This window comes from Apus apus, chromosome 8, assembly GCF_020740795.1.
Source record: "Apus apus isolate bApuApu2 chromosome 8, bApuApu2.pri.cur, whole genome shotgun sequence".
Taxonomy (NCBI): domain Eukaryota; kingdom Metazoa; phylum Chordata; class Aves; order Apodiformes; family Apodidae; genus Apus; species Apus apus.
Genome location: NC_067289.1, coordinates 21,289,556 through 21,314,196, shown reverse-complemented (window position 1 = coordinate 21,314,196; position 24,641 = coordinate 21,289,556). Strand labels below are relative to the sequence as shown.

General features: G+C 42.4%; 2 protein-coding genes across 5 annotated transcripts in view; one reads left to right on the top strand and one right to left on the bottom strand.

Moving 5' to 3' along the window:
* FNDC3B (fibronectin type III domain containing 3B) overlaps nucleotides 1–9,137 on the top strand; it is a 196,654-nt gene extending 187,517 nt beyond the window's left edge. For all 3 annotated transcript variants that reach the window (XM_051626737.1, XM_051626738.1, XM_051626739.1), the window contains one exon: nucleotides 5,614–9,137. In XM_051626737.1, the coding sequence (XP_051482697.1) occupies nucleotides 5,614–5,925 (312 nt within the window). In that variant the 3' untranslated portion in view covers nucleotides 5,926–9,137. The remainder of the gene's footprint in view (nucleotides 1–5,613) is intronic.
* Nucleotides 9,138–20,100: 10,963 nt separating this feature from the next.
* On the bottom strand, nucleotides 20,101–24,641 carry GHSR (growth hormone secretagogue receptor). Of its 2 annotated transcripts, none has more exons than XM_051626746.1 (2): nucleotides 23,859–24,641; nucleotides 20,101–20,836 (listed from the first exon to the last, which is right to left on the bottom strand). In XM_051626746.1, exons 1-2 carry the CDS (start codon nucleotides 24,610–24,612, stop codon nucleotides 20,580–20,582), a joined length of 1,011 nt encoding a protein of 336 aa, XP_051482706.1. In that variant the 5' UTR covers nucleotides 24,613–24,641; the 3' UTR covers nucleotides 20,101–20,579. The 2 variants fall into 2 exon arrangements, with proteins under 2 accessions (XP_051482706.1, XP_051482707.1); XM_051626747.1 differs by having other exon boundaries at nucleotides 20,101–20,884; nucleotides 23,859–24,612.

Below are 24,641 nucleotides of genomic sequence, written 5' to 3'. Positions count from 1 at the left end.
CACATACAGGGTTGCTCATCCTCAGGTGCTTCCACCTTCACTCACCCTCCAGGACACAGTTCTCTCTGTTCTGTGGCATGTTTTGCACCAGCCCAAGAAGATGAGAAGAGTTTCATAGAATAAAAATCCACTTTTAAAATGGCCTTAAAATTGAAACCTTTCAAGTAATGAACATATAAAGCTGTTTCTCTGTTACAAGGCTGTAATGCTGTCAACAGATCACCTTGTTTACAGCAGTTTAAAGGCAAGACCTTGAACAGTTTTAACTAGGAAGACCTTACAAATTCGTGGACCTGCATCTCCCTGTCTAGTCTCAGTGACCAAAATCTCCTCATTTTATGATAAAGCCCTAATAATTGCTTTCAATGTTTAGATGAGTAAAAGCTTAGAAGTGTGACTTCATGTGCAAATATCTCCTGGAGCAGAACAAACCAATTAAAGGGTAAAGCATTTCAAGGCATTACCACCTGTAGTAGTGACTGCACAGCAGAAATCAAGATGATGCACATCAATCTACTTTTTCTTTAGGCAACAGAAGAAAGTTTTACATATTTATGTGTTTCTCCCCCAGGAGATTTTACAAAGATACTGTTATTCTGGCAAACATATTAGGAAGATGACAATATGCTTTTTGTGGCTGAGCAGTCATACTGCATTAAATATTTTAAACTGGTGTGATGTTGTCCTATTAGCAAGGATGTTCTGTGCTTTACGTAGTAGATTTTAGTCTTTTCATCTAAATAAAAGCTTGGAAAAGGAAGATGGTGTCATTGTGAAAACTGAATTAGAACTTTATGATGAGTGTGTTTATCAATAAGTTTACCTCCCTAAAAAGCATGTTAAAAAAGTACCAGATACTCCTTTTTTTGTTTCTTAAGCAATGTGTTCCTTTTTCTGTATTTGTATGCTGAATCTATTTGGATACTTCAAAAAGCAAGGGCATTATGACATTACAGGTTATTTAAGGAAATCAGATTTTCCTTGTTTATGAATCAAGATGTAAATCATGGCAGATTGCAGGAATTGGTGGCCCAGGTCTGTCTTTTTGTTTCTTGCAGTTTCATCTAGCAAAGCTTATTCAATTAGAGCTTAGCTTTCAAGTGTGTTAAAATCGTCTCCATTTGCATAGTTTCAATCTGGAGCTCAGGGAACAGGCTGGATTGTGCAGCCAGGAGCTGAACCTTGGGAGGACAGTCATAACACTCAGTTTTAGTTGAGGAGCTCTGGGAATCAAATCACGAGCTCTTCCTAAGTGCTATCCATGGGAAATGAGGGCTGAATTTTAAATCTTCTTTTTCCTTAAATTGTTTGCCAGTGAGGCAAAATGTTCTGCCTTTGAAATTGCTGAGCATTTTAGAGACAATGGTATTTCATCAGCTTCTGCCACAGCTCTTCCGGGAGAAAACTCCCCAGATGCTTTCCAAAAGAAGAAAAGGTACGGGTAGGGTACACCGGGTGTGTGAAATCCCCCCAGCAATGCAGTGGAACCCCTAGTGGAGTCTGCACCAAGAGGTGGATGCCTGGGAGAATCTGGTTGGTCTTACCAAGCTCTAATTTTTGTTACTGGTTTTTCTTTGTTTCACAATGTAGACACAGCATCTCTGAAGAACACTCAGTGCACTGTTAATTTGTCTAAGTCAGCAAAAATTTTTTTCCTTCTCTATTTAAGTAGCAAGCCAAAGGCCCTTCTACTGGTGGCGTGCCAAAATACAACACAACTACAGCCTGTGTTGGCATTTATTATTAGTGCTACTTGTCTTGAGCATTTTCTCTGCTTCCTGATGCCAGTTTTGTGTCATGAGACATTGTTAGAGGTTTTCAGTGCAGCCCACCTTGCAGTAGGTGATCTGAGAGACTCTAATGTGCTTTGTTGAGGAGCCAAGGCTGTCCCCACATCTCCGTAGGGTTGATGAGCATCTCAGCACTGGAGCAAGGGAAGCTCATTTTGAGTTTGGATAAAATAATAAGCCCAGACAGTTTCATAAAGAGAAGTATGTCAGATGACTCAGAAGAAACTGAACTTTTTATGCTTTCTAAGTAGATTGAAATCTGCCTCTAATTCTTGATCTTCCTCTCACCAAACAAAATAGGCCTTTATTCATTATTAAATACACTGGTCATTGCAGTGGGATGCAACAACCAGATAAGGTTATCTTAACTTTCCAGTGTATCTCTTATAGGGCAATCATGGCTGTCATTTTTATTATTTGGAAAAGATGGAGAGGGTTTGGAATTATTTAATGACATCGGTGAAATTGAGAAATACTTGCCTACAGGAGATCTCTGAGCTGTCTGGCTTGATCAATAGGAGCAAATGCCATAAGAGGCTTCAGCAGCAGTTTATTACTGGTGATGATATTTTCATTGAGGGAGCCAGGCAAAAAGCTCATAATGTTTTTATTATATTCTCAGTTACCTAAGCAGAAAAGATGTTTTTTGGAACTGAGAGTGGTAAATTGGATAGCCACTTTACTTTGACTTGTTGGCCACCAAGCATAATGTGCTATAGATAAAAAACCATGCTGCTTTATACAGTCATATCTTGGGTTTAATGTTTGTTTAGCAAATTTAAAGACCTTGTACGTAATTGTCAGACTAATTTTTTCTTCCTCTCTCTTGTGTATGTGAAGTCCGTTCATGGAGTGTAGCTATTTTCACAACTAAGCATTTAGCTTTGGGCTGAGGGCATCCTGCCTGGGCTTAGGCTGGTCCTACAGGTGGTCTTGCAGACAAACTGGGGCTGGAGCCAGGAGTCTCTCTGAGGTGCTCCCTGAGCCTGTTGGGGGGATGCAGAGGCTGCTGGCAGAAGTGAATGGTAATTAAGCACAATATTTTTTTACCTTTTACTGAGAAAGGACATAGAACCACTGGTGCTAAATACTCATCTGACCAGTGAAAGCAGGACAGTTCCCACCACCTTCCTAGCTCTAGTGCCAGAAATGCTATGTCTTTATCACGAGTGAATATTGGCACATGTATTCAGTGCACTTTTGACTGTTTCTCAGGCTTGAGTCACGAACTCATCTCTCACTCAACTGCCTGGCTGTTTTCTGAGAAGTGCTGTTGACTAGCTGGCTTGAGTGAACTCGATCGTCTGTACCTATTAGACTGTAATGAAGATACAAGTCTTTGATTTAGCCAAACTTAGCCTCCAGTTACACTGGTATTCACCACCCTGACAGAACAAAACAAGTGAAAAAGCAATTAACTGGGCAGGTTTTTTCAATGCAAAGACAGGTTGTACATATCCCATCCCTAGTAGTCTAATAAATATAATTTCTGAAGGCTAGATTATATTTTTTTTTAAGTCATTATTTCAATTTTACTCTGCTTATATTTTGTATTAGAAGCTGTCGTATTGGTTGCAAAGGTTCATTTAAGTCAAAGGCATGTAAACTCTCCTGGTTATAATGTTTTTAAATGAAATTAATGATCACACCAGCACCAGAAAACATACCTTGTGTACAGTTGCTGTGTAAGGGTAGAGGCTTTGGGTTCTTGTGTCTCAGACTCTAATGAAATGGGAGTTGGGTAAGTCTTCCAAGTGGAGAAATCCTGACTCGAGTCCTGTGGAAAGAGCACATCCTTTTTTAATTACTCACTGAGCCTACATTTACCTGCCAAATGCACACAGCTCTTCTTCACATGATCATTGATATTTGGGAGTAAACTGAAGCATTAACCACCTACAGGCCGTAGCTGTTTCAGCCTTCACATTATCTCTCAGGGCTGCTGCAGCACTTGCAGTTTTGTTTTCTCTGCAATTCCTGTATTGCTGTGACTTGCTGGCTCCTCCTTGGCACTGGGGAGACAAGCAAAGATGGCAAGAAAGGCAACAGTGCAGAGCTGTGGTTAATCACAGAGATTTACACTGTGGATTTGTTGTAGTCCTGTCATTTGAGCAATGTCCTGTGAACACTGAGCTACTTTAGGAAGGCAGAATAATTTTGGTTAAGCATTGCTGCTTGGTTTATGCCTTGAGGCCAAGAAACATGGGCCAGTTAAAGGACTTGTATTTAATCTGGAAACTCAGAGCTTCCATCATTCAAACTGTATTTGGAAAAACTGAAAGTTGAAAGGAAGGGGAGAGAATGAATGGAAGAAAAACCTTAGTCTTTTGTCCCAGACCCTCTCAAGAAATCAACAGCTGGCTTTTTAGCTGAGCAATAAGTCTCAGGGGCAAGCATAGGCTGGAAAGCTGGATTCTTTAAGTGGTTTTTAGGTGAGCATGTTTCTTTTTTTTTTCTCCTGTATTTTTTAACTCCACAGGAAGTCCCCTGAAAGTGATGCTCTCGGTCTTCTGCTTCCTCAGCAGGGAGAAGGAAACCAGCTAAACAGGCAAAGGAAGGAGTATATGAAGTTCAGGATTCTTTTTTTTTATTATTTTCCCAGCAGGCACAGGCACTTGGGTGTGACATGTTCTTCATTTCATAAAATACCACTTTCAACAACCCTCCATTGTATAAATTATTGACTGCTTATTTGTTTTCAGAGCTCATCGATGTTTCCAGTGGTCTCTTCTCATTTAAGGCACAAAACTCTCTCTTAGATTTCCAGTTCTCTCTCTTGTCTCCCATGGTGACTCATGCTCTCTGAGTCATGCGGTACCGACGTTCGATTCATGTAGATACAGGATGGGTTTAGATTGCAAAAGAACCAAATACAGTGCAGCCAAGCAGAGCTTTTTTTTATACCCTAATAATATTTTCTTGTTTACACCATTCTGAAAATGTAATTTCTGGCAAAAACTACTGACTCTTGAGAGACCTGTGAAGAAAGTACAGTAAAGTAGTGTTTGTAACCAATTTTATGGTGATGCAGCAAGTGTCTCCCAATAACTTTTATTTGCAGGTTTTCTTCCTTTTGGGGCCAAACATGGTACTTATGTCTTAGACAGGTTTTAGGCATTTAGCCACATTTTAAGAGGACAGAAATATGCTTGGAGTATTTATCATGCCTACAAAAGATGAGTATGCCTTCTGGTTGTCTGAAGTCTTGTCTGCCTTTGTGTGCACTGATGCTATTGAACACTCTTTACTGAGACCTCTCATGGTAGCCAGGGGAGGTCAGTCTCCTTTCCCTAGGAGCAAGCAACAGGACAAGAGGAAATGGCTGCAAGTTGCACTGGGCAGGTTTAGATGGGATATTAGAAGAAACTTCTTCATCCAAAGGATTATCAAACACTGGACCAGGCTGCCCAGGGAGGGGGTTGAATCACCTTCCCTGGAGGTGTTGAAAAGACATGGAGATGTGTGAGGGACATGGTTTAGCACTTGACTCAGTAGAGTTAGGTTGACAGTTGATGAGTTAGGTTAATGGTTGGACTCAATTATCTTAAAGGTCTTTTCCAACCAGAAGAACAATTCTGTCATGGTTGAACATCTCTTATATAGTCCTTCACATGCCTCAATCTTTCCAAAACCTGCACTGACCTAGTGAGTCCTTCCCTTGAGAGCTTCAGTAATGTTGCTTTGCAAGACTCGGACTTAACTTGCTGGCCCACATCCCTGCAAAATGTAACGTTACTGTGTTTCTAATGGTTTCGTGCTGTGAGAGGAGGAGGAGATTGTCTTGCTCTTTGTATTTGACTCTGCTCACTGTTTTGTTTTGAAGGTGTACAAGGGAGAAGAGACCACATTCCACATCTCAGGCCTTCAAGTCAACACAGACTATCGGTTTCGCGTCTGCGTCTGCCGCCGGTGCTTGGATACCTCACAGGAACTGAGTGGACCTTTCAGCCCATCCGTTGCCTTTATGCTTCAGCGAAATGAGATCATGCTTGCAGGAGAAGTGGGAAGCATAGATGATCCTAAGATCAAGAGCATGATTGCTACTGATGAACAGTTTGCAGCCCTCATTGTTCTTGGCTTTGCAAGTTTGTCAATCATATTCGCCTGTATATTACAGTACTTCTTTATGAAGTAGAGGATTCCACGGAAGTTTGAGATACAAATTTAACTAATGCTACGCATTATAGTCCACACATTTATTCAGATATTCCTTTTTTTTAATCCTTTTGTTCTACCATACATTTTATATACTTCTCTTGTTTTTACAGTTCTAGCTTGAAGAAAAATAAATCAGTGTTTTGATGCACCTTTTTGAAATTCAAAACTAGGAAGTGGTCTAACTGGAGAAAGACACAAACCAGACACCAAAAGCAAGACTTTTTTTCCTTCACAGTTAGTTTCAAAATTGTCACCGATTTGCCTTTTCAGTGTTGTTTTTGGTTTTCTTCACTGAAGTTCTAACAGTCTCTTATTTTATCTTACTATTTAGGAAGTTTTAATCATGAGTCACCTTTTTGTCTCTTCTTTTTCCTTCTAAACATTAGTCATGAGTGTGTGTAGTGGTAAGACTAGAATACAGTGTTAGTCAACAGTACCAGGTTTTCCATGAACAGTATTAGTAGTGTTGCCTATGAATTATTCATTACATTTGCCCCAGGTTTTTTTTAAGATGCAACATAAATTGTTACTTTAACTGTTTAGTTCATTTAAATCGGAACAATATCCTGCAGTCAAAAAACCTTTTTAATTGTTTTTTTTACACTTACAACACTATAAACTGCCTGCATAAGAAATCAAGTAACCAAACTGCATATCAATTGTGAAGCATTATAGTTGGGTTTTTTTACCATTTTGATTCCTAGCGGTAATTTTAAGTAAGAGGGCATTGTGCAATAGTTAGTTATTCCCATGTTCAGCTATTTAAAAGCTGCTTTAACTTGTCTGTCACTGTATATAACTATTCCTGATCTAATGCTAGATATTACTCTGTTATGTTCAGCCTGATTTATATGATTGGAGCTGGTGACAGCTTACTGCCTCTACTGAATTAGGTGAGATTTACTCTCAATGTAAGCAAACTTTACTATCAGTTGATTATTTTTTTTTTTATTATTTTATTATTATTATTATTATTATTATTTGGAGGGGGTATCCATGTGATGAAACTTTTTTGGAGGTATCAGAAATGAGATCTGTTTATTTTAAATACCTTAAATGGGTGCCTGTGCTGTTCTTACCACAGGGCTAATTGAAATAACTTGGTACATGGCAAAATTCAGACCAGGGTCCTGCTCTGATGGGAATGTCCCCCCTCCTTCTGCCTGCCCCTTCCAAGATACACATTTTAATCCAACAAGATACTAGGATTTTAACTCTTCAGTCATTGGATTATTTATATTAAGTCAACATTGTGCGAGTACCTCAGGGACATAAATGAGCTGGAGGTGCAAATAGATTCCAAAAGGGTGCAACAGACACAGTGTATTTCCCTGCCTCTTGTTTTTGTATATTTTTGCTACTTGGTTTGGCTTTTGTCCTGGCTATTTTGTGCTCTGTCTCCATCGTCTTAAGATTCAGTGTCCTGTACTAGCATCATATTCCCTTAACCAAAGTAATGGGGAAAAAACAACATTATTTTTGTTTTAGGTTTATTTATACTATATACTGCATACAGTACTTTAAATACCAATTACAGTGCAATCTTTTATTTATTGTAAAAAAATAAAAAATAAAAAGTGTACTTATGTACTAATCCCCCTCCCCCCTCCCTGTAGCATGTTATATTTTGTCTGTTTTATACTGTTGTACTTTAGATCAACTTTTTACCTGGCAGCATTCCTAGTATTAATAATCTTCTTACATTTTCTTGTCTTTTTGAAGATGGGAGCATCTAGTACATTAAATGCCAAAAAAACCCCCATTATCAGTGATTGAAACGTTTACATGTATCCAAAAACATAATCATCTCTGGAAAGAAAGTGCTAAGATCAATGAATTATTCTGTGTGCCTCTCTAGATGTAGCAAATATTAGAAATGTTCTGTATTTTGTTATTGACTATAATTAGTTTAATTTAGCCTTGCAAACTAATGGCATTGAGCTAAATATATATATATTTTTTTGTTCTTGCCAAAGTCATGGCTTGTCAAATTTATTTACATCTTATTTAAATTTATTTGTGATATGAAACTTTGTGATCTTGCATCTGTATTTTATGAGCAAAGCATATGCAGCTGTCTTCAATGGAGGAGAAAAGAGTGTAATTTAAAAAAACAAAAACAACCAACAAACAGAAAAATGGCTAGTTTGGAAACCCAGTAATTTTATTAGATTCCCTTTTTATTTTTGAACTGTTATTTCAGCAGTGCTGCTATGAAATCCAAGCTTGACACCTTTTTTTTTTTAAAAAAAAAAAAGAAAAAACACTTCAATTAAAAAAAAAAACAAAACCCAACCCACCTTGCTTTAGATGATTTCATCAATTTTGGGAGATTGAAATACAAATGATACTAAAAGCAAGGAGCAGAAGTGTAGAGAAAAGCAATCAGTTACACTTGAAGCATTTCTGTCCTTGCTTCTTTGTTTGGTGCCCCTTACCATCCTGCTAAAGAGACCACCCAGCCCAGCCCTGAGGGTATCAGCTCCAGGATTCTCCAGGAGGTGGGACAGGCTCTACATAAGTTAATTTGACATTCTTTTAGTTTGTATATTCTGCCATAGTGATTTGTCATTCATACATTAACAGTCAGATCAAGCATCACAGGTCTTACACCCTCCCTGGTTTGATCTCCACCACCACCTTCTCTCTTCCCATCTTTATGCCTTTGATCCAGCCGTGTCAGGCATCGAATCCAACCCGAGGGCTCTCTGCTCTCGAAGAAATTAAACAAACAAAAAGGTAGAAAGTAACACTAAATATTTAAAACCCTTAAGGAAGGAGACAGATGTTTTTATATTGTTCTGCCTTTATGAACTTGAAATGTTTTCTAATCCTCTTGGTTGGCTCCAGTAGCTCGGTATTCAGTGTCGTGACTGAAAGTGCCCTAACTGAATGTGTATGAACCTTTTCCTTGCACAGTTCTTTAAATTGAAAATAAATAAATAATGTTTTTACCTCACTATGGGAACATACATTCCAAGCTTTTCAACTTTTAAAAAAAAAAGAATAATCATAAGTTTTCTTGTATTGTAAATTCTAGACTATTTCATATGCATTCTATTAAAACTGCCATATCAATTTTAATGTATAGATTTTGCAAATACTACACTATGTATGTAAGACTTAACTGTATCTGTAGTGTATATGTAATATATTTATGCCCAATAAATGTTTTAATTCTTTCTGATACTCCCAGGAGTTTTCTTAATTGAGTACAGCCTTTGTGTGGCCTGTTCCTTGCAGGTCAGGGGTGTTGCTGCAGCCTGAAGCAGGAGCCCCATATTTAACTCAGGATGTTTCTGTTTTGTAACTGGAATTATTTTGTGTTCTTGGTGAAGTGTTTGCTGGTGCAGTTCGTGGCATAACCTGTCCTTAGACTGAGCTAAACAGGCTGCAGATTCCTGGTCCTTCCCCTGAAGAAGGTGATGTTCAGCCAGGTCCTTACCTGTGCCATGCACCTGAAGGCTGCTGGTGTTTTGACCTGCCCTTCATCTAGGTGAATGTCAAATTCCTTCTCAGGTGAGCTGGTTTTTGTAGTCCTCTGTGTCCTCATCTGAGGGGAACTGTGGTCCTTCCCTGGGGCTGCCCAGCTTGGGCTGTAGCAGTGAGCTCTGTCCCACACTTTCCTTCCCTTGCTGATGTATAGGAAGCAAAAGTGTTGAGCAATAATATTAGAGTCAACTTCCTCCCGTGATTTCATCAATCCCTTTAAATAGCTTGTGAGAAAACTTAAGGATGGTAAAAAACACCTGAGATTTCTTATCTCTTTGTAATGAATTAATTTAATATGTATGCATGTTTCTTGGCAAATACATTCATGTTTGTTTTGAAACAGTTTTTCATCCTCAAATCACCCCATAAATACAGCATTTTATTTGCTTGCTTTTTTAACTACTGCAATTTGCAACTTGAGTAGGGTTTTCCTAAGGAAACACAGTCATTTTTTCACCTGACTGCTCAGCTCGTTTTTATTTAAACAGTGCTTGCCTAAACAATCTCTTTTTAACAAAACTTTTCAAAGATGTCTATGGAACAGTGCTCACTGTTTTGATATCTGAGGTGGTCTTTTCTTCTCAGTAGTCCCTGGTTTCCTGTTTGCCATGAGTGTCTGCAGAGAGGATGGAGAACAGGTAAAGTCCATGGGAGTGAATGAGAATTTGGGTATTTGCTCTTTGAGCTCTGAATGTTGTTTTGTAATTTTCTCACCCACAGGTTTGGTGCAGAGGTGCTGGGTCCCTTTCCCACACCCAAACCAGCCAGATGTGAGGTAGGTAGCACCAGGTTTCCTATAGATCTGATTTTACAAGGAAATAAGGAGCAAGTTGTAACCGGGCTTGGGTAACACTGTATTTAACATCTCCTGCCTCCTCGTACCTGTTGGGAGAAAAGTATCTGCAGGGGCTCATATCTTCAGATCTCTTTGTGGCCTTACAAACCACCTTTAGGCTGGTTCAGTGGTTGGATGTGGACTGTGGCACATGAGATATTTGAGCAATGTCCAGGTCTGCCTGCAGCCAAGCGTGGTTCAGGTTGGTGGCTGCTGTTTCTATAGCAGCAGCAATTCTCTCTTCTCAGTAATCAAACAACCTGCTCAAAAACAGAACAGGTAGAATTTGCTTTGTTTATGGCTTCCAGTCACTGTTGCAAGTTCAGAGCATGTTTGGTTCTGTGTAGAAAAGTTGAGCTCTGGGAGAGGAGGCTCCATATGAGAAATCACTGTATCAAAAGATTTAGCACTATCTGAGCCAGCCAGTCCCAGGACAAGTAAAGCAAACAGGATCCACAGACAACATCAGTCCATGTTCACCTTCTGCAGAGGTTTTTCTGCTGGGTTCATTCAAGTCATGGAATTTTAGGATATGCTCCAATTCAGTCTGCTATAAGTAGCACTTTCTTGAGGGGAGGTAGAATTAACACCAGCCTTCGTGTCAGGCTCTCCCGATGCTCCTTCCTGTCTTGAAACACAGCAGAGGGATTTGAAAATACCCTGAAAATTAGTCTTTGGGAGCTCCAGGGTGTGTGTTGTAAAGCAGCATCACTTGAGTTGCTCCTCCCTTGGCCAGGTGTCAGCACAGCTCGTGTCCTCAGGCAGGTGGCAGCTGAGGTCTCCAGATTCGCAGCTGGAGAACTGTTCCGTGGGCAATCCTGCTTTTCTTGTCTGAACAGAGGGATGCTTGTACCTTGCACAGGGAGCTGGTGGTTGTGGTGGTAGCTCAGTGCTTCATCATCTGACTCATTTGTGCACTGAGTTACACTGTTGTGCTGTGTTTGTTGTCTGTGGTACAAGAGCGGTTCCTTCTCTTGCGTGGGGCAAGGAGTGGGATGGAGGGGAAGGTCCATCAAGACTGAGTTGTGGGTGAGTAGGAGAGCAGCTCCAGCCCCTGCCCATCTCCAACTGGTGATTTAAATTGCTTCTCTTAATTGTCCCCAGTATATTCTTGTCCTTAAAGGTGGCAGATGACATGTGAGAGTTTATCTTAAATGGTAGAAAGCAGTGGGATGAGCTGAACTCCCCAGCTCCTGCCAGACCCTGACCAAAACCCCTTTCTGTCCTCCTGCTTGCCCAAATGTTTGCTCAAGATGACACAAGTGGCACAAAAAGAGATCGGTTCATGTTTTTAAAGACAACTCCTGCTGCAACCTGACCTTTACCTCTTCATTCCAAACCCAAATGGATCCTTCAAGATCTCAGCAAAGCTTGAGCAATTTATGGACTAGGGCAATGGGGTGATTCTCTCCAGCATCAGTGACACTTTCAAGAGCCGCACGGTTTTGTTTGACCTGTCTGCACCCAAAAGTATTAGAGAAAAGTCAAATAGATGTAATTGTGGAAATGTGATGTATAAATTGTACTACCTGTGCAAATCTTTTTTCTAGAATTACTGAAGAATTCATGATGTAGTATAATTTCTTGAAGTGATGTAGAATTATATTCTCTGTTCTTAATATTCACCCGCCTTGGAGTGAAGACAGAAATGTCCTTGTTCTTCTGAGAACCACAGGTGAGTTAGGGAGGAAGTTAAGAACATCTTGTTTCGGTATTTTTACGGCTGAAAAGAAAAAGGCAGCTGAAAATCTTTGAAAGGCCTGTTTCATTGGCATTACGTTTACTAGGTTCTAAATGATGGCATTTGGTTTTGCTCTCAACAGTTGCTGTGTCACAATGCACAGGTTCTTGGCTGGGGGAAATAAAGAAAAATAAGGTTTCACAAGGTGCTTTCAAACCCAGTGAATTAGTCTGCTATCTGCTGTTATTTAGGTGGATGTGCTGTTGTTAGTTTGCATAGTTATATTTATTGTACTAATTGCTGGCATAGATGATATTGCATGCAATCAAAAGTATTTTTAGGCCTAGTAGCAGGGTTAATAAGTAACTGCTTGGGTCAGTGTATTCAGTGCATGTCGTTTCTTGGTAATTTTATTAGCTCATCTCTCTCAATTTCTGTCATATGAAAGCTGTTATTCTCTACAAATAAGATAGAGCAAACAGTGGGGAGGCAAGAATCTTGTGAGGATTAACATGTGAAGAGAGTGGAGAAAGTGACCCTAATCCAGTGCAAATATTGTATTTATTAATTTATAGCTCAAGTGCCCTTTCTTTGTGGAGACTGCTCGCCAGCTGGTGGCGGGGTGCTCGGTGGGGAGGGCAGCACGTGCTGCTGCAGCAGGTTGGGATTTGGCACATTGAGAAAAAGGTGGTGTTGCAGTCAGCAGGGCCCAGTGTTCCCCAGGATGCTGCTCTGGGGACTGGGAACTGTGTTAGGTGTAGCTCTGACCTTGTGATAGCTCTGAATCACAGTACTGAAGCTGCTGCTGCTCCTGTCTTTGCCTCTCTCCAGTACTAGTGTTGGGTGTTTCCTCTGTACACTGTAGCTCATACTCATGGGACACTGGAGACAGGTCCCACCACAGCCTACAGCAATGGCATTGCTCTAGCTGTGTGGCAAACTACAAATTACACCATGGAGGGGGAAATGAGGCACAAGCCCACAGCAAAGACTGAAGAGCAAGCAGGTATGTCCAAAGTCTCATGGTTCTTGACACTGCAAGCAGGAGTAGGTGACTGCTGGAGGCTGGGGCAGCCACTGTGTCAATCAGCCTTGTAAGTCAGCTCTTTGTGAGGAAGAAACCCCTGTTGTGACCTGAGCATATCTGAAATGGGTTGGTTTTCTTATATATAATGCCAATAGATGAGATGCTAAGAGAGCATCCAAAGGATGAGCCCTGCACCAGCACATCTCCACCAGAGCTGCAACACCAACCATGGCAGAAGGAAACTCTTGTGCTGGCCACCTGCCTCCCTCTTTGCAAGCCAACAATAGATCAGTGGGCTCAAAACTACACCTTCAATCTAAACTAGCCCAGAAGATTGCACCTTTTCTGCCCCCCACCAGTGTCCCTGGCACAGCACAGCAAATTCCACAAAAATCGATGGCATTGTCAGCGCTGGCTAAAAATACCAAGGTGCTATTGACTGGGCAGAATAAAGGCCCACATGTGGCCATGAATATTGGCTTGACTTCTGGTGAGGATATGGAGTATGAGTTGTTGCTGTCTTTTGTAATATGGGAGTGTTAAAGCTGTTGAAATCTGAGGGCTCATTGCAGAGTAGGCTCGGGGGTTGGATTCCTGCCTGCCCTGGTGGAGGCTGGTCTGCAGGGAGGGTTGTGTGTGGAAGGAGGCTCTGCAGGGAAGGACAATGGGAATAATGGCTTGGAAATCAACCTGCCTTTTCTTTCTGGTGGACAGCACTGCAATCATGTGAAAATCAATCAGAACATGAGGAAAAAGAAAAGGGTGTAGTGCTTTGCTCCTTTGACCCAGCAGCATTCAAAATGAGGCCAAATACTGGCTGAGCAGCTCCTGTGCCCACAGAGCAGCCACTGAAGTTGAACACGAGGCCCTTTATTCCTGAGAGCAAGTTATCTTAGGGACTTGTGCACATCACCAAGCCATGGAGAGCAATAAAATGCATTCATTGCCAAGTGTTTTATCTCCCACTACAGCAGCCTCTAGGCTTTCAAAAGGGTGCATTTGTGCACAGAACAAGAGAGCAGCAAATTGCCAACTGGGCAGGACTTGCTTGAGAGGCTACTTAGGAGGTGGTACCCTCCTAGTAAGAGGTGGAGCCAGGGTCCAGGAAGCCATCTCACCACTGATGTCTGTTTGGAGCTGACCCACTGCACAAAGGACATAGGGTCTTGTCCATGAATGTGTGAAGGACATAGTCCTTGTCCATGAATGCCCAAAAATAAGGCTAAAGTGACTGGGGATTGCTCACATCTCGTCAGGTGGTTTCCTGGGATACTGCACAGCACTTATAGTCCTCTGCCTACCTTCAATTTGTTCCTCAAGCCTGCTCATGGCCAGCAGCAGGAGGGTGTCTTTGTAGGGTGTTAGTGCTAGGATGCAGGTGATGCTGGCACAGCAAGTGCACCTGATGAGGCTGGAGGCACTTCTTGCTCTCCAAAATTTTGTTGCAGAGCCAAATTTTTCTTGCTGAGCAAAACCAAGTCAAAATGTTTTCAGAACTCAGAGAAACTTGCAGTCAGCATCACTATGTGCAGCTCCAAGATGAAGCAGATTTTTTTTATTATTATTTATTTTTGGTCCCAATGTAGGGTTAATGAGATGCTCTCAGTTTTGTTCTCATTTGTCAAGTCCTGGTATGCACCAGTTCACAGTTCAGATTCAGAAGGACAATAACACCAGGCTCTGGGCTTGGAAGGGAGATCTTTCTGCTGGAAAGAGCACTGAGAAAGCCTGTAAAAGGGCCACCAAGTGATTCATTATGTTTGATAATATTAATGTACTATATTTTGTGCTGGAATGATACCCAAACTAAGGCTCAACAGCAAGCAGAAGTGACTGCAGAAACCTGTAAACCTCCATTGATAGATGAGAGATTAAATTTGTCTTTTTCTTCATCCTCTTTCACTATCCCTGCATAATCACAATTTAGAGGTGAAACACAATTTTTGATCTGACATTCACTTTTTCTTTTTTTTTTTTTTTTCCTAAATCTCAGCAGCCAGAGCTTCTGGAAACTGAAACTGTGATTTCACCAGTGGATGGAGCTGGCAGAGCTGGACCACATCATCTAACAAACTGCTTTCAGCAAAAGTTTGGCTGAGGATATGGGAGGTGAAGCCAACTCCTGAAGGTTTTACCTGCCTCTCACCAGAAATCATGTTTTAGAGTGAAAAACCACTGCAAGTATGTCTGTGAGGAAATAATTTTGCTTGTGTGAAGCTCCTGGTCTTCGTATGGAGCTGGGCAGGATTCTGCTGTGGTTCATCAGGAGGGGATGTACGGCTGGGAGGAGCAGGGGGTGTATGTGTGTGGAGCTACTGCTGTCCTGCAAGGATGATGGACCTAGACCAACAGAGACTTCACCTTATCACCTGACCACCTTCCAGGTACTGCTTGTGTTACAGCTGGGCAGTGTGTGAAACAGTGTACATCCCACCAGGTGTTCCCAAGGTGTGCCAGCTCCTGCAACTGCATCTGCTGGGTATACATCCTTCTGGATTACCCGGAGGATTTTCTGGGAAGCTCCTGCAATGTGTGCAGGCCCAGGGATGGGCGTGAGAGCTTACATGTGTGGGTATGAATCCCACATAGGGCTGGCACATGGTTGTTGGTGGTAGGGATGCAGAAGCAGGTCTTTGGAAGCACAGCCTGTGTTTCCTCTATTTATGGTCCTGTGTACTGAGCTCTCCAGAGGCTGCAATGTCAGCCACAGGTTACTTATTTCCCATATAACACTTATCTCAGGCTGAGCTGAGCATTCCAGCAGCACAGCTTCAAAACTGAAACAATCTTCAGGGCTGCCTGTACCAGCCCACAGCCCCAGGGATCCCACCAGGACAGCGGTGGATGGATCTGCTCCCCATCGCTCCCAGGTAACATCGTTTGCAGGAGGGGTTAAAACACCACGTGCTTTAATTTCCTTTCTGGTAAAATCAGGTTAATAATGTTCATTAGAAGTTGTTAGGGTAAAATCTGCTGGTGATGCTTTCAGCTGGAGGCTGAGGAGGGTGGTTCAGGGTGCACAGAAGTAACAATGCAGCCGTCGTTGGGCTGTGAGGAGTTAGGCAGATTTTTTGGTACCAAATTTTGAATTTACGTCTCAAGGATTTTAGCTCCTTAAGGCTGCAGGGTTTTTTGCAACTGATAAGAACTGCAGGGAAGCCCATCAGGAACGGTGGAGCGAAGGGCTGAGAGGAACTGCTGACAGCCCAGTAAGGAATGGCACCGCTCCCTGCCAGCGAGCACGGGGATGTCCCACGGAGCAGGACCTTCCAACCTGCAAAGGGACCGTTTGCACCAGCAGGCACCTTCCCTCTCCTTCCTTCCCTCCCCTTCCCCTCCCCTCGCCCATCAGCTGAGGAGGACTGAGCACCCGGTTCAGCAAGATCTGGATCCGTGATGGAGAGGAGCTTCTCCTGGTTATTTTGGTATCTCACGGCTGCTGCTTTAAATAGGGCTTATGCAAATGTCATTTGACACAAACTTACATAAATGCTGAATATCTATCAACTCAAAATTTGACATGTAAGTGCTATTTTTCCAGGATATTTTATTTTTGGCAAGAAATACAAGAGGACATGATTTTCTGCCTGTGCATGCCTCCATCAGAGGTACTTTTCTAAAATGAATGGAGCTTTCTGGTAAGGTGCTTTTGACCTCTTTCATCACCAATTTAACATGTTGCCAAGAAATAAAATGCAGCCAGATTGTTCCTGCTTATTTGTGGAGCTGTGATACCAAATGTAGAGTTAGAAAAGCTTATAAAAACTTGAACTGTTTAATGAATGAACCTCCAGTTATTTCCTATGTGGGCTGCTCACGTACAGGTCAGTGAGAACACAGGATTTTGACTCACAAAAGCCCCTAATAATTTTTTTAGTCAGAGCTGGCAAAGTCAGTTCCTAGAGGGAAAAGTTTTCAGAAATGCAGCCTGTGTTTCTACTGCCTGCACGAAATCTTCCTGCAGAGCTAGGCTGTCCACAACTCTTAGTGAATAGACCAGCTCCAGCAAGGGCTCTTGTCTTCCCTGAACATAAAAAGGATCTCAAAAGCCATGTCCAGACCCAAAACAGGATGGAGGGGACACCCCTGCTCTTTCACATAGGGAAGGATTTGCGGGGTGGGGGATGGATGCCAGGTGCTGCGAAATACCCTGGGCAGAGGAGGAGAAATTCTTTGTCTGCTAGAAAGTGTTTGCCAGGGTACTCATAGGATGCAAGCACGGGGCAGCTGCAGCAGGACAGACAGACTATGAGCACAGGGTCAGTGCTGCAGCTGAACAGACAGACAATGCTGACGTGGGTTGTCTCCCTCTGCCGCCTCCTTCCGCAGCATCCCCTCCGGGTTAAACCTGGTGCCAACAAGGTGCCTGGCCCCGTGTTACTGCCTGAGACAAATTTATGACACCTGCCTTGGCAGGCTTCAGTCAGGTTGTTCTTAGGGAAAAAAAAAAATGCTATTGAACTCTTGATTGCACTTTTTGTTTGTTTGTTTGTTTTCCCAGTGAAGTTTATTTCTCACAGCTTGGGGAATAACCCTGTTGACAAGCAATGCTGTACTCATCCATCAGTGCTGCTGGGGAGGTTTATACCTGTCTGGAGGCATCTGACAATAGTTGACTTTACGAGTGAAGGTTACCAAGATGATTGTTGTTTTTTTTTTTTCCTTTGTTTTCAATATAAAAGCAGTTTATTATGCACTGGTACCTGTTTGGAGAAGCAGACCCTGTTCACCCACAGGAGCCAACACATTCCAGTAAGTGACTCCATGGAATTTAGCACTTCTGATTAGAAAAGTTTTAGTACTGGGGGAAGCAAAACCAATGGCTGATCCTGAGCCAGCTGGAGGGGTGACAGCTACAGTGTCTGTCAGATGCTTGAATGTTCCCTGCTAAATCTGAAGTATTTTCCTGCTTATGCAAGAGTCATATGAAGGTGGCTACTCCTCTTTAGTAAAAAATGCCTGTATTTTGCTAGAGTGGGCCAAATGTTCAATGACTTGCACAAACAAGTCATTTTCCTAAGTGAAAAGGAAGGGAGAGGTTTTCCCCTCCCTCCCAGTGAGCGGCCAGTCCCCTTCTTTCTGTCTTTTGTGATCCCAGATGAAGTGCTTTAAATTCTTCTGTATGCAAAGTGGTGGCAATTTCACTGTGTTGGTGTAGTTAAAATTTGCTCTCTCCTGATGAAGTGTTAGGTTAATGACATTATTTGAATGTTTATAGTCTATATGCAGAGTTTAAAGCCTAGACAGGGCCTTAATGTTACAGTTATTCCAGTTTTAAAAAAATTAAATAGCTTAATCAAGTCAGTTATACAGGTGTGGTGAGAAAAAATTAAAAGCCAAAGATGCAGCTTCTCTGCATGGGACGGGCCTCTGTGGGACCAATCTGTCCAAGCAGAATTGCTTCCTGTATCTGAGACACAGGTGAACCAAGCAAGTGGGCATGTCCCACATGCTAGGGGTGACACCAGGACCAGTTTTGTGCCCCCCCAGAGGTCATGGGTACTGACCTGCCTGTGGCCAGTCCTGCAGCGCCCAGGGCTGCACCCAGCTCCTGCGAGGAGAGGTGGGAGACTCACTTCTCCACCCCTCCTGCAAACACACCAGATCCTTCACTGCTTATAAAGGGTCTCATGACTTTATTTCTTTTTCTGTTCACATTTAATACCACAGACACAGCTGAGATTTGAAACACTTAGGTGATGCCAGGTGTGCGGTCAGTTCATTTACACAGACGTTCTTAGTTGAGCTCACATCTTCGCAGCCTTTTCAAGATTCCCAGATTTCTTGTTTCCCTGAGTTGCATGACATCTGCCATCAGATCTGTTTTTGTCAGTCCACAACAAGCAAGAGAACAAAACGGGGACCAAGGTGGACTTGGTGAGAGGTGAAACAGATGTTCCTATAGCACTGCTGCTTCTCTGTCCCTTCATCTATAGGTTTGCACACATCAAACCTGTGCTGGCTGTGGATGCTGAAGCAAGACAGGCTTGGATGCCACATCACTGAGCAGCTATCAGCCTCCTGGCCCTAGAAAAGAGCTGGGTGAAATAAAAGACACTGTAGATACAAGAGAGGCCAAATTCTCTTTTGAGTTATACCTGGGCAGCACCCTCAGCTTAAGGTGTGACAGGGGAACAAGGCCCATCAGCTTTAACAGTGGTCTGGAGGTGGCAGGACTTCTGCTGAACAGACAGTTCCTTATGGAGCATCAATTGTGGACCAGCTGGTAATAAATATTAGAACAAAATAAATAGAAAGCTGCTATTGCACATGCATGCTCTGGAGCTCTATTAGCTGGACCACAAAATCTACCTGTTGGTGTGACAATCGAAGCAGTATCAGACATACTTACTAGCATAAAGGACTGAAAGTTTTCTGGTTTGCCTTTTAATGGCATAGTTGAGTTATAAAAATCACTTGGGCTTAAGATTTTTATGGATCGTGTATGAAAATGTGTCCACCAGTGTCTTTTAAGGCAGATTTTTCTATTATTTTGTCAAGTCCTGTTGCTGGAAAAAGAATGTTCTGGATTTAACACTGCGGCAAACAAGTGCAACAGCAGAGGGGGCTTTATAGGTGGCTGTGCTACCAGTAAGAGGCTTTGAACAGACAGCAGTGTTGGTTTGCAGGCAGGAGACCTGTCCTCAGCAGCCCCTGGGGGCATGGATCTGCACAGCACAGGGACAGGGAGCCACAGACTTGCTACAAATAGCAAAACAGCTAAAAGCTTACAAGTTCAAACACATCAAGTCACTCGCTGTCAAGCTGAACACAACAAGTACAGATGATTTAGCTGGTAGAAAAACATATGACTTTGGTGGGAGATTGCATTCTGTATTTTTATAGCATCACTGCAGTCCTGAAGTCAGCACTGTCCTTATCCCACTCATATATATTTAAAAAAAATATTTCAGTACAGTCATGTTCTGAGCCACTTCTGTGTAAGGTTGTGGTTTTTTTTTTTTTAATTTCCTTTCTACTCGCACGAGACATGAAGGTCATTTATTTTTAGCCTGTTTAAAAATTATCCATTTTATTTCTCATTTTCTTTTTTAAGAAATCATTTTCCTCATCTAGAGAAAAATGTCAGTTTATTTAAAAATCAAGATTATGAAAAGTGTATCAAATTCCATATTTACTACTCCAAAGAGGCAATTCAATTTTTTCTCTCTCTCTCTAGGGTCGAGGGATAGGCTAGCAAAATTCTTAGCAAAACTAAAGTTAACTCTGGAAAAATTCAGCTTGACTGAGCTGGTGCTGAAGTCAGGCAAACTCTCAAGCGAACAGGGCTACGTTTGCCTGCTAAGAATGGGAAAGCCCAGCTCGTCTGCTCAAGTCAGCACTAAAACACCATATGGGCAAAAGCAGCAGAAAAATAATACTTGAGAGTTGCCAAATTCCGTGACCATGTCCCTCCTTTTATAGTCTCAAAGGTTGTGGTTTTTAGATCTTTAACTGCCTACATTCTGCCTTTCAGCACATCCAGATGATGCCTGAAGTACAACTGGAACGTTGCCATTTGTGTTTCTCGCCCTCTTTCGTTATGGCTTTCTGGAAAATCCAGGTGAGTGATGCTCTGGTGCTGGAATCCATGTATCATGTAACAACACTGGGTTCTGTCCACACTCGGGAACTTTCCTGCTTGGTGCTGGAGAGTCTTTGCTTTGGGAGGGGTTTGAGACCAAAGAGCCGGCAAGCGGCCACGCGGTACTTCTTGGACATGATGTTGTAGAGGATGGGGTTGATGGCTGCACTAAGGTAGAAGAGGACAAAGGACACCAGGTTGCAGTACTGGCTGATCACTGCTATCTCCAAGGATCCGGCTTCAAAGGATTTGGAAAATAAGTATCGTCCTACGTGAAAAGGCAACCAGCAGAGTATGAAAGCAAATACCACCACAACTAAAATAAAAACAGCAGAAGAGACTGTGTTAAGTGAGAGCATAAAAATATGGGTGATTAAAATTAGATTTTAAAATGCTGTTTCTTTACCAAATTAATCACAAAGTGTGAAAATGCAGTTTTCAGTTCTGTGTCTCTCGGTTAATTCTATGAGAGTATAACTTGGCAATACACATTGATCATACCTAAACAGGCTGCCTGTATAATGCACAACTAGCCTGACATAACATACTTCTGACCTCTGAAACTTAACATTTTCATAGAGAATTAAAGAATGAAAATGGTGACAAAAAAGTAGAACAATCTACCATCTGCAGTGTTTAACAAAAGCAAATGATAGATAGAATGTGACAGACTCAACACTGTGGTTTATAATGAAGAACTTTATCTCTGGTAAGCAAACATATTTCAGGAAAAGCAAAATTATTTAAGGCAAAAGCCCAAAAATCAAATACAACACCAGAACATGGGCTTGGAGAGCATGTGTGCCAAGGTCAGAACACAAGTAGTGCACCCCTCCAGTTTGTCCGTTTTTTGGACACAAGCTACTACAAGAAGAGTAAAACTAAATATGTAACATATAAGTACATAACTATAGTAATACAGTATATCTGTAGTATTCCACTATCACTATGGTTGCATTTATATGTAAATAATGGATGCAGAATAATAGGAATGTGTGGTTTTTTATTTAACACTGGCCCACCTGAATTTCCATTCTAGAGAAAGGGAAATGTTTTCTGTTCATTTCCTCTGTGCTATTGACCTTTATTATTTTTCATATTGCTTTGAGTGTATCTATTAATACATCAGAGAGAGAGAAAAACCAGAAAATTCAAGCAAGGTTTTTTGACATTCTCAAGCAATTTTTACCAGTTAACCTCTTGTCTCGTGTTAGCAATCCTGCTTTCTCATGCCAGGGCACAGCTGATAACAAAATTCAAAGAGCTAAGAGGGGTGACTATAGGCATCTTTCCCAAAAAAACTTCTGAACAAGTATTCCCAAGTTTAAATGGATACTTATGCAGGACTTTTGGTGGACTCTACTGCACAGAGCTGAGGTTCAGAGTATGTTTTCCAGCTCTGCATCTTCCTGACCCAGCCACTTGATTTTTTCCTCAGTATCTTCACCTACAAAATTCAAGTGATGCTTCTCTTGCTCACAAGTGGAGTTTAATCCGTGTAATGTATATTACCATGGTGGTCACTATGAACAGAAGTTTAAGCATAATCAATATTTTCCCATGTAGGCATGTCTACCCCTAGTCAGGCTTCTGACAGCTTGATCTTCACGCATGCAGAATCACCCTGGTTTCAGTAGAAAAGGGTATGATAGCTCCTTTGCAAGGCAGGCTATACATTTAAGTGTTTAATTACTGACCTAGAAGCACAACCTTTCTCTACAGCTGAAAAGTGTTGAAGTTAATGCTGTTTACTTGATGTTCCACGACTTGCTAAAGTGCCTTCTAATTTTTAAGCAGAATGTGAGAGCAGACTGCACTGGGCATCTGCTGGTGCTGAGCCCTTACTAACTTCCTTCCATCTTTCCATCAGACTGCTCTCTTTCAGTGAATATTGGCTCCCTGTCAGAGAACAGTTTTGCCACTGTCTTGCTGTTCTCAGACCTTGTAAAAGGAAAGAAAAAAAAAGTGCCTGAAATATTGTAGTGCTTGTGGCAATACTTTAGGGCAGAAATAAACAGTTATTCTTTCAAAATTCTTTACAGTTAAGTATACAGAAATATAAACATGGTGGTAATATATGCTAGCAATGTACTTAGGGTAAGTAGAGATTCATAATCTTGAAACTCTAGAAGTGTAAATGATTAATTACTTCCAAGGTCACGCTTACCAGGCTGAATCTATTGATCATAAAATGTAGCTGAAAGGGCACAAAGAATGCCATGGGTTTTATTATTCCTCCTGCTGTTGCATCGTAATAAAGTAGGACATGAACAAAAAACCAGTTAGGCTCCCGTTTCCTAATTAAGGTACTTAGGACACCGTGCCATCTCTCTGTCTAGCTCATTAGCCCATCATTGCAACCCAGCTGAAATGAGCACAGCAGAGCTGCTGCCCATGCAACCTTCCTCTCGCAGAGCATTGTGTCCCCACGGAAAGCCACGGGATGACTTGCACTGCGGAGGAGGACTTTTTCCTTGGATAAAAGTATGCAGCAGCAGCAGGATTCTGCAGTTTTCAGCCACCAAACTCCAGAACAACTTGTTACTTCTGTGCATCAAACTCCCACCAAATGCACTGACTTACTATGTTAAAGTTTGTTGTTTGCATGTGGCAATGAGCTGTTGTTTAAACCATACACCAGTGTAAATACACAAAGTTGAGAATGCCAGTGCCTGTCATCTCAATCCTGTTCTCTTGAAGTCAGAATTTACAGGAACACAGACCTCGGAGGAGACACAGTGCTCCTCGCCCAGCACATCCTGGTGCCTTGCTAATATAAAAATGCAATTAATTTTCATAAGCTGGCACAGCCATGCTAGTAAATAACCCCAATTTAAAACTTTGGTACTCTTTTGATATGAAACTGTGTGCACATCCTATCCTGCTTGCTTAGTCTGAAGCTCAGCCATGTGGCTTGAGGAGATTTTAGTTTTGTTTAAAAATCAAATAAACTATCCTTCTGTAAATAACATTGGTATCCACAACCAAAGAGCAAAAATGTTAAAAAATCTCCAGGGCACTTGTATAGTATTTGTCCTTGTCTGTGATTGTTGTTAACATGTGTTTAACTATTTGAGTCTCCAGCTCAAACCAGTTAGAAGTAAATCTAAGGAAGGAGGAGAGCTGGTCTATGAGTATCTTGAGGTGTATGAAACATTTTCAACAAACGCTTTCCTTTGGAAGCAACTGTAGTGAACTACCAGAGCTCTCTCTGCCTTCCTCTCTCTCTCTCTCACACACACACACAAGCACACACATCCTTTGGAAAAACAGAGCAGGAAGAGTCATACCTAACATTTTCACAGTTTGCTTGTTGTTCTTATCCCTGATGACAGCGTTTGGACCAATGTTCTTTCTCTTCCTCCTCCAGAGCTTCCTCCCAATGAGGCCGTACAGCACGGTCAGGCAAAACACGGGCAGAAAGAAGAAGATGCTGGAGGTCCAGACCATGATGGTGAGGAGCCCCGAGCGGATGGCGTACTCCGTGGCTCGGCACTCGTTGGTGCTCAGGGGGTTCGTGCCGTTCTCATGCTCGACCCCCACCAACACAAAGATGGGTCCAGCACTAATGAAGGAGATGGCCCAGAGGAAGAGGATGACCAGCTTGACCTTCCTCTTGGTGATGATCACTTTAGCTCGCAGGGGGAAGCAGACTGCGACGTAGCGCTCCACGCTGAGGGCAGTGATGTTGAGGATGGTGGAGTAGGTGCAGCTCTCGCTGACAAACTGGAAGAGCTTGCACAGGACGTCCCCGAAGTTCCAGGGCCGGTACTGCCAGAGGCGGAAGAGGTCCAGGGGCATGCAGAGGAAGATGAGCAGGTCGGAGAAGGCCATGCTGGACAGGTAGAAGTTGGTGGTGGTCCTCATGTCCCGGAACCGCGACACCACCAGCATGGTCATGAGGTTGCCGATAATCCCGATGACGAAGAGGAGGACGCAGGCGACGGTGATGCCGGTGAGGACGGGCGCGGGGAAAAGGTGCAGCGGGGGTTCGGCCCCGGTCCGGTTCTCCGCGCCGCGGCCGCCCGCGCTCCCCTCCCGCATCCTGCCGCCGCGGGCTGCGCATCCCCGCC

Bases quoted from the DNA above. Each gene is read 5' to 3' on its own strand.
- GHSR (XM_051626747.1), bottom strand. From the start codon at position 24,612: ATGCGGGAGGGGAGCGCGGGCGGCCGCGGCGCGGAGAACCGGACCGGG. The intron at 20,885-23,858 runs GTATGACTCTTC...TTTTTATTTTAG, and splicing joins GCAAACTGTGAAAATGTTAG to TTGTGGTGGTATTTGCTTTC.